We start from the raw sequence: 9,380 nt of genomic DNA, 5'->3' as shown, positions 1-9,380 counted from the left end.
GCATTTTTTAATGAGATGGAGAAACAAATCACCAACTTTATATGGAAAGGGAAGAGGCCCTGGATAAGTAAAGCATTACTCAAGAAGAAGAACAAAGTGGAAGGCCTCACATTACCTGGTTTTAGAACCTATTATACTGCCACTGTAGTCAGGAAAGCCTGGTACTGGTACAACAACAGATACATAGAACAATGGAACAGAACTGAGGGTCTAAACTTAAATTCATCCACCTATGAGCAGCTGATATTTGACAAAGGCCCAAAGTCCATTAATTGGAGAAAAGACAGTCTCTTTAACAAATGGCGCTTGCATAACTGGATGTCCATCTGCCAAAAAATGAAACAAGACCCATACCTCACACCTTACACAAAAACTAACTCAAAATGGATCAAAGACTTAAATATAAAATCTAAAATGATAAAGATCATGAAGAAAAAAAAAGGAAACACTAGGAACCCTAATACATGGCATAAACAGAATATAAACCATAAGTAACAATGCACAAGCACCTGAAGAGAAACTAGATAACTGGGAGCTCCTAAAAATCAAACACTTATGCACATCAAAAGAGTTCACCAAAAGAGTAAAAAGACAACCTACAAACTGAGAAAAAAATTTTGGCTACAATAAATCCGAACAGCGTTTAATCTCTAAAATCTACAAGAAACTGCAAAACCTCAACAACAAAAAGACAAACAACCCAATTAAAAAATGCAGAAAGGTTATGAACGGGCATTTCAAAAAAGAAGACATTCAGGTGGCTAACAGACACATGAGGAAATGCTCACAATCATTAGCCATTAGAGAAATGCAAATCAAAACTGCAGTGAGATACCATCTCACCCCAACAAAGCTAGCATTAATTCAAAAAACACCAAATAATAAATGTTGAAGAGGTTGTGGAGAGACTGGAACACTTATACACTGTTGATGGGAATGTAAAATGGTACGATCACTTTGGAAATCAATTTGGCGCTTCCTTAAAAAGCTGGAAATAGAAGTACCATACGATCCAGCTATCCCGCTGCTTGGAATATATCCTAGAGAAACAAGAGCCGTCACACGAATAGATATATGCACACCATGTTCACTGCAGCACTGTTCAAGACAGCAAAAAGATGGAAACAATCGAGGTGCCCATCAATGGATCAATGGATAAACAAATTATGGTATATTCACACAATGGAATACTACGCAACGATAAAGAACAGTGATGAAGCCGTGAAACACCTTATAACATGGAGGAATCTGGAAGGCATTATGCTGAGTGAATTAGTCGCAAAAGGACAAATATTGTTATGAGACCACTATTATAAGAATACAAGAAAAGGTATAAACACAGAAGAAAACATTCTTTGATGGTTACGAGGGTGGGAGGGAGAGAGGGGGTATTCACTAACTAGATAGTAGACAAGAATTATCTTAGGTGAAGGAAGGACAACACACTCTACAGGGGAAGTCACCACAACTGGACTAAAGCAAAAGCTAAGAAGTTTCCTGAATACAACCGAACACTCTGAGGGACAGAGTCAGAGGGGTGGGGGTCTGAGGACCATGGTTTCAGGGGACATCTAGGACAACTGGCATAACAAAGTTTATTAATAAAAGGTTCTGCATCCCACTTTAGTGAGTGGCGCCTAGGTCTTAAAAGCTGGAGAGTGCATCAATTGGTCCCAACCTACCTGGAGCAAAGGAGAATGAAGAACACCAAAAATACAAGGAAAATATTAGCCCAAGAGACAGAAAGGGCCACATAAACCAGAGACTCCATCAGCCTGAGACCAGAAGAACTGTATGGTGCCCAGCTACCACCAATGACCCCCCTGATAGGGAACACAACAGAGAGTCCCTGATGGAGCAGGAGAAAGGTGGGGTGCAGAACTCAAATTCTAGTAAAAAGACCAGATTTAATGGTCTGACTGAGACTGGAGGGACCCTGGAATACATTGCCCCCAGACTCTGTGTTGGCCCAGAGCTGAAACAATTCCAGAGGCCAACTCTTCAGACAAAGATTAGACTGGACTATGGGACATAAAGTGATACTTGTGAGGGGTGTATTTCTTAGCTCAAGTAGATACATTAGACTGAATGGGCAGCTCCTGTCCAGAGGGGAGATGAGAAGGCAGAAAGGAATAGGAGCTGGTTGAATGGACACGGGAAATCCGTGGTGGAAAGGAGGAGTGTGCTGTCGCATTATAGGGAGAGCAACTAGGGTCACATAGCAATGTGTATATAAGTTTTTGTATGAGAAACGGACTTGAGTTGTAAACTTTCACTTAAAACACTATTAAAAAAAATTATCAACTGTGTATAATATCAAGCATAATAAATAAACCAAAAATATGAATGACAAATTGGAAAAATATTTGCAATATATATGATAATAAAAGCATCAATAGTCTTAAAAATATAAAAAGCTCCCATAAATAAGAAAAAAATAATCAAATAGAAAAATGGGCAAAGGACATGAAGAGACAAGTCAATATGTATCTATAGCTTTCTATCTGTTTAAATGACTAATGTGAAAAAATGCTTAACCTCAATGTAATCAAAGAATACAAATGTTGAATAACTTCATGAAAAACATTTTACCTGTTAACTTGGCAAAGACAAAAAAGTATGTTATCATCAGGAAAGCAGGCATTTGTTAGGTACAACCTTTCTGGAAGGGCAATTTGGTAACAGTGTTTAAAATGTACATTTTATGTTTAGGTGTCTATCCTCAATAAAGCATCACGGCTGTGCACAAAGATTCTGGTACAAGGATGTTCCCTGAAGCACTGTTTACTAAGGTGGCAAATTGGAAACTTAAATGTCCAGCAACAGAGAAGAAGTTATAGAGATTCCAGCTTGTGGTTCATGATAGACTATCATGCAGGCCTTATAAAATGCTGCCTCAGAATGGCAGCCCTTAACCAGGGTATGTATGAGGTTCACCCGTGGACTTGGCATTCAGAAATTCTGACTTAGTAGGTCTGATTCTGTGTCATCCTCCCAGCTGAGAGCTAGTGTTGCAGAAGATATTTAGTGAAATGGAAAACGCTCATGCTATATTGTGAAAATACCAAAAAAAAAAAAAAAAAAAAAAAAGGAAGAAAAACAGAATAATTACATTACTATTAAGAAGCAAAAATCATGGCCTTCCTTTTCCTGCATTATGGCAGACTAGATATCCTCAATGATCTGACTGAAGAAAGTCTAAAAGCTACATAATACATTAAAAGAAACAAATTTGCATATTCCTGAATTGAGAAGAGACTAGCCGGCTGTACATCAGCATCTTAATGGTGGTTATCTCCAGGGTGATGGAATTAGAAACTGTTTTTCTCTGTGATTTTCTCCCACCAAATTGCCCAATTAATATATATGATTTTTCTTATTTGAAAAATAAAATTTAAAAATATGCTCTAAGTTGCAAGCTCAATTAGAGAGAAAATGTCTGAAGATATAGTAAGATGAGTTCAAGAGTTGTAAACAATCCTTTATGTATTTGTTCCTGAAGGGTCTTTCACTTAGTTATTTTAAATTTCCTTTCTATGTTATGTTCCTACCAAGTCGCAACAAAGCTTACATGTGATTATGGAAGGAGATTCGTTTCTAGGAAATAAACCCTGACTGAAAGGCAGCCTCTGTGCCTTGCAGGGCTCGAACCCGTCAGGTAGCCTAGGCGAGGCCATCTGCAGCCTCTAACACCCCAGCTACGAAAACACAAAGTTCAAGTGTGTAATAAGCAGAAGACCAAGCAGAGGGAAAACAATGTACCTCTCCACTTCTCATGGATGGGTCCACAGTGGCGGCTGCCTCCTCAAGTAGACTACTAGTGCCTGAAGACCCACTGGCACTGAGTTTCCCTAGTGATGCTGCCTTCAGCAGCTCATCCATTTTCTTCCTGGTTTCCTCCTTTGTTATAGCCAGCTCTCTCTTGTGGATCTCAACATGATGCCAATGCTGCCATTCTGCAAAGCAGTGTTGGAGAACTTGTTTCCGGTTATGTTCGGTGGCCAGTTGTTGTTTTCTAAGCAACAAAACACTTGCATTAAAATAAAAAAGCCATTTGCAATTTGTTAATTGATAATATAAATGAAACAGAAGTCCAAAGGAATCCCAGAAATGCCCCATCTTAGTTCCAGCTTAACCTTTTATATCAAGCTAAATGGAATGGCTTTATAAATTCCCCATCACAAAGCTTCTCCTCATAGAAGGCTTTGACACCTTAAGATATTACTTCAGAAGACTGCTCTGTTCTATCATGTCACAAAGATATTAAATTTTTGATTACCATAAAATAGTTTCTGTCAGCTTTTGGAGAGGAAGGAGCAAAAAGAAGAGACTGATAAAAAACAAATTTTAAAAGGTGAATGCATGAATACAACCCAACACTTTCAGGGACAGAGTAGCAGGGGCAGGGGCCTGGGGACCATGCTTTCGGGGGACATCTAGGTCAACTGGCATAACAAAGTTTATTACAAAAAGGTTCTGCATCCTACTTTGATGAATGGCTTCTGGGATCTTAAAAGCTTGCCAAGTGGCCATCTAAGATGCATCAATTGTTCCCAACCCACCTGGAGTCAAGGAGAATGAAGAACACCAAAGACACGAGGAAAATATTAGTCCAAGAGACAGAAAGGGCCACATAAACGAGAGACTGCATCGGCCTGAGACCAGAAGAACTAGATGGTGCCCGGCTACCACCAATGACTGCCCTGACAGGGAATACAACAGACAGTCCCTGATGCAGCAGGAGAAAAGTATGGTGCAGAACTCAAATTCCAGTAAAAAGACCAGACTTAATGGTCTGACTGAGACTGGAGGAACCCCAGAAAGCATGGCCCCTGGACTCTCTGTCAACCCAGAACTAAAACCATTCTCGAGGCCAACTCTTAAGAGAAAGATTAGACTGGACTATGGGACATAAAATGATACTCGTGAAGAGTGTATTTCTTAGCTCAAGTAGATACATGAGACTAAATGAGCAGCTCCTGTCCGGAGGTGAGATTAGAAGAGAGGGTCAGGAGCTGGTTGAATGGACACGGGAAATGAGAGGTGGAAAGGAGGAGGGTGCTATCACAGTATAGGGAGAGTAATTAAGGTCACATAACAATGTATGTATGAATTTTTGCATGAGAGACTAACTTGAACTGTAAACTTTCACTTAAAGTACAACAATAAGATAAAAAAAAGGTGAATGCATGGAGGAGAGAGACATTCAACTATGCTTGGAAATCTAAGAAACTTTTGTGAGGTTTGTGAGAAAGCAGAAGAAGCGAAACTATACCACTTAACAAGTGAACTGCCAATAACTAACTAACTAACTATAAAACTTATAGGAAGTCAGAGTGAAACTATGAGGGTGGACCTTGTGAAAGAAGGACTTGGTCAGGGATGGAATCTTGAAAGAGAAGGGCTCACTACCTTGTGAAGATACTTGCTAAAGCTAGAAACGTGTGAAGGGGAAAGACAAGCCACTTGCTTTCATGGAACTCATAGTCTGTTGGAGGTTTAATTCAGTCTCTTCCCAAGCAAGAGTTCTCTTTGACTCCTAGAAGGTTTATGAACGTTGGGGGACATGACTGAGTGGAGCTGGGAAGGGAGTCACTGCCAACCACATTCCCTTCCCCAGTAGAAATCTTTTAGGTGATATATTGGTGGCAGCCAGTCCAGAATTCAAGCACAGAGGTCTCTGAGATCTAGAAGTGGGTTACTGTCCCTGAAGCCATGAGCTGTAGAGCCTGAAATTAATTATACAGCATGAGAGATCCGTTTTGAGGTTTAAAATCTAATATTGTTTAGATGCCTACTTGGCTTAATCTTACAAAGTCTAACTTGAATATGTTCTCTCTAACACTGTTTGCATATCCATTTCTGTTAAACATATATAATGCTTAACTATCCTCATGGACTCTTGAAGTCATATCAAGAACATCATATCGTTCTTAAGTCAATGAGTCAGAAGAACATTTTTATGGTTCTTAAATGCTTAAGCGGCTTTGAAACCTTTTTCACTGCCACCTTCAGTAAGAAAAAATTGTATACTGTGATTCAATATACAAGTTTGTGTGTGTGTGTGTGTGTGTGTGTATGAAAGAGTATAACTGAAATAAAAGCTCCACCAAACAATATTTATACTTATTACAAGAGATGCATTATGATAATTTCTGTTCTAGTCCAATCTATTTCTTTTAAAAAAGGGTTAAAACTCTTAGTTTGAAAAAAAGACTGCTCAAGAGTCATAGAATTTAACCTATCTCAGAGGAGTTAGATGAAACAGTTTGTGAGAGTCAAGTCAACCGAGATAACGAATTTCAGGATGAGCACTGATAGCAAGCATGCCAACAACATATTTCATTACATTTAACTGATTCCTTCTAATGCACTTACCATAGGTGTTCAATAAATACTTGGTGACAATATAGGAGGTAATAAACAAATCTGTCTTGGAAGAAGTACAGCCAGAATACTCCTTAGAAGCGAAGATGGTGAGACTATGTCTCAGGACTTTGGACATGTTATTTAGGAGGGGCCAATCCCTGGAGAAGAACATCATGCTTGGTAAAGCAGAGGGTAAGTGAAAAAGAGGAAGACCCTCAACGAGATGGACTGACACAGTGGCTGCAACAACAGGCTCAAACATAACCATTGTGAGGATGACACAGGACTGGGCAGTGTTTCATTCTGTTGTACGTAGGGTCACTATCAGTCAGAACCGACTCAACTGCACCTAACAACAACAACAACATTTATATATAATATTTTACCTTAATGGAAATAAGTATCTGAGACTGGATAATCTTGAAATAAAAATTTTAGGAGAAATAAGAATAATAAATCAGGTAGCAATGCAGGTAAGAACGAAACTCCAAAAAAAAAAAAAATTGTATAAATAGTGAAACAAACAAAAGCCTACAACATTTACAGAAGTGAGTGAAAATCATAAATTTCCACAGGATAGAAGATGTTCGTTGCTCTGTCTGATTAATGTGAAATTCGATTTACATCAATCTGCTCAGGAAGGGGTGTGTGTGTGTGAAATCTACCTGACGTGTTAATTTCATGTTTTTACAGCATAAACAGCCAAAAGCAGTACTGGGGTTTTGAGTGACAGGGAGAAGGCTATTTGGACACTAGGAAAAGGCAAAGAGAAAAACATTTCTGTAAATATAACAAAAAGACTAAACAGCAAGAAAATGAGTAAAAAACACATGCTGACTTATGCTTGGAGCTCAGTCTGTAATGGTTATTAGGGGATTTGAAAATCGATTTAAGATATCTGTGTTTGTGGACTGAGGTGGAAGGGCGGAAACACAGCAGCTAGGGATCCAGAGACAGGCTGGCTCCCACTGCTGCTCTCCGGTAGCTCCCTTCAGCAGAAGGACAATATTCTAGGTAAGCTTCTTTCTATATTTTATAAAAGATGATTCTAAAAACAAACATTTCTGAAAGTAAAACAAAATCACTTAAATTTCTTAAAAGTAGATCAGTCAGATGTGATTTGCTTGAGTATGCTCACTTTCTAAAGAAATGGTTTCAGATGATAAAAAAAATTAAGACGGAGTTCTCTTAAGGAAAACATCCTGCCCCAATGTGCTTCCAATCTGAAATCGGGGAATTTCTGGCAAGAGTATATAAACTGATCAACATAATTATATAACTGCATAAAGACAAAAGAATATAAAATAAAGAAGGTTTAACTGTGAACAGCTCTGTGCAGCATCAACACCTCAAATGACACTTAGTACCTGACACATGTTCTAGGATCTAGAAACCAGAAGAACACAAACTAGATATGGGACACTGGGCAAGCCACTGAATTCTAAGCCTCAGATGCCTCCTCAAAAATGGTGTCCATAAGCCCTACACTGCCTACCCTACAGGAATTTTTTTTGAGAATCTAAATTTTTAAAAAAATCTGAAAATATGGAACCAAGTTCACATGAAGGTAATAACACTAACTTAGGACAAAGATTACTAGATATCTAAAAAGTGTCCTGAATTTTTTAAAAGGAAATAGGAAATGATAAATAAATAACCACATACTAGTGATCTGACTAAGTGCTGAAGTCCAATGCAGAACACAGCACTGACACTCACAGCTGCACTGGGGACGAGCAGGTTCACCAGGAACAGGGATGAATAAGCTAATGCATTCAATGACGCACCAGGAAGTCTCCACGGGAAAAACAGAAGAGAAACAATTCTGTTCTAAAGAGTTTTAATTTCAGCCAGGCAATGCAAGTCTGGTCCTCCTGCCTCTTATATCAGGAGCTGTACCAGCTGCAGGTGCCACAGACATATGCCTTCTGGCCTGTTACCTGGATATCCAGGTGAGCAGGAAGGGGTGAGCAAATATAATCAGATTAACAGAGGCACTCCGTAACTGCTTGACAGAAAGAACCTGAAATCAGGAGTGCTGGTAATGAGGAATACCTGACAGTATATTTTCAGCTCAGCTCCACTTCTCCTCCCCACTTCCATGCTAGCCCGGCAACTTCACCCAGACTCCTCCCACACAAGCCTATCTATGTGCTGATCTACAAGTTTTTCCCCAAACTGAAAAATGCCCTCCTATACTTAGCCACATTCTGTCTCCTTCAGTAGGTAGGGCCCATGGCTTTCTATGTTACAAATGCTCCTCAGGGGATTATAATGCATGATAGCCAAGTCTGTGTCACTCCTGAGCACTTATCGTAGGGCCTTCTGTTGCAATTGTTTTAAGAATTTGAGATTCTTTTTTAACTTCTTCATTTAGATTGTAAACTCATGGAAGACAAGAATAATTTTTAATGCTTTTTTTTTTTTTTTCCAGTTCTCCTCAAAGATTACAGCCTAGGAAACCCTATGGGGGCAGTTTTACTCTGTCATATAGGGTCGCTGTGAGTCAGAATCGACTTGATGGCACACAACAACAACAACCCAGTACTTGGGAGAGAGTCTAGTACATAGCAAGCATCAGCAAACCGGGTTGACTGAATGATATTCCATCAAACAGGATGAATAAACGCATGACTGAGTGAATAAATGCATGACTGAGTGAATAAATGAATAACACAACTTGAGGGATGCCGAATGGCCAGTTTTCTTTGTTTTTCTTGTGCTTTAGATGAAGGTTACAGAGCAAACGAGCTTCTCATTGAACAGTTGGTTCGCATATTATTTTGTGACACTGGTTACCAACCCCACGACATGTCAACATTCTCCTCTCTCAACCTTGGGTTCCCTATTACCAGCTTTCCTGTCCCCTCCTGCCGTCTCGTCCTTGCCCCTGGGCTGGTGTGCCCCATTAGTCTCATTTTGTTTTATGGGCCTGTCTGATCTTTGGCTGAACCTCAGGAGTGCCTTCATTACTGAGCTAAAAGGGTGTCTGGGAGCCATACTCTTGGGGC

At 39.5% G+C, this 9,380-nt stretch overlaps 1 protein-coding gene across 1 annotated transcript in view; it reads right to left on the bottom strand.

Annotated features, from left to right (window-relative positions):
* The window catches only part of CCDC191 (coiled-coil domain containing 191), a 136,944-nt gene that overhangs the window by 37,270 nt on the left and 90,294 nt on the right, over positions 1 to 9,380 (bottom strand). Inside the window, exon 9 of the mRNA XM_023728859.1 lies at positions 3,763 to 4,015. Within this exon, the coding sequence (XP_023584627.1) occupies positions 3,763 to 4,015 (253 nt within the window). The remainder of the gene's footprint in view (positions 1 to 3,762; positions 4,016 to 9,380) is intronic.

This window comes from Trichechus manatus, unplaced genomic scaffold, assembly GCF_000243295.1.
Source record: "Trichechus manatus latirostris isolate Lorelei unplaced genomic scaffold, TriManLat1.0 scaffold00026, whole genome shotgun sequence".
Classification (NCBI taxonomy): Eukaryota; Metazoa; Chordata; class Mammalia; order Sirenia; family Trichechidae; genus Trichechus; species Trichechus manatus.
This window is presented reverse-complemented; position numbering and strand designations above follow the sequence as displayed.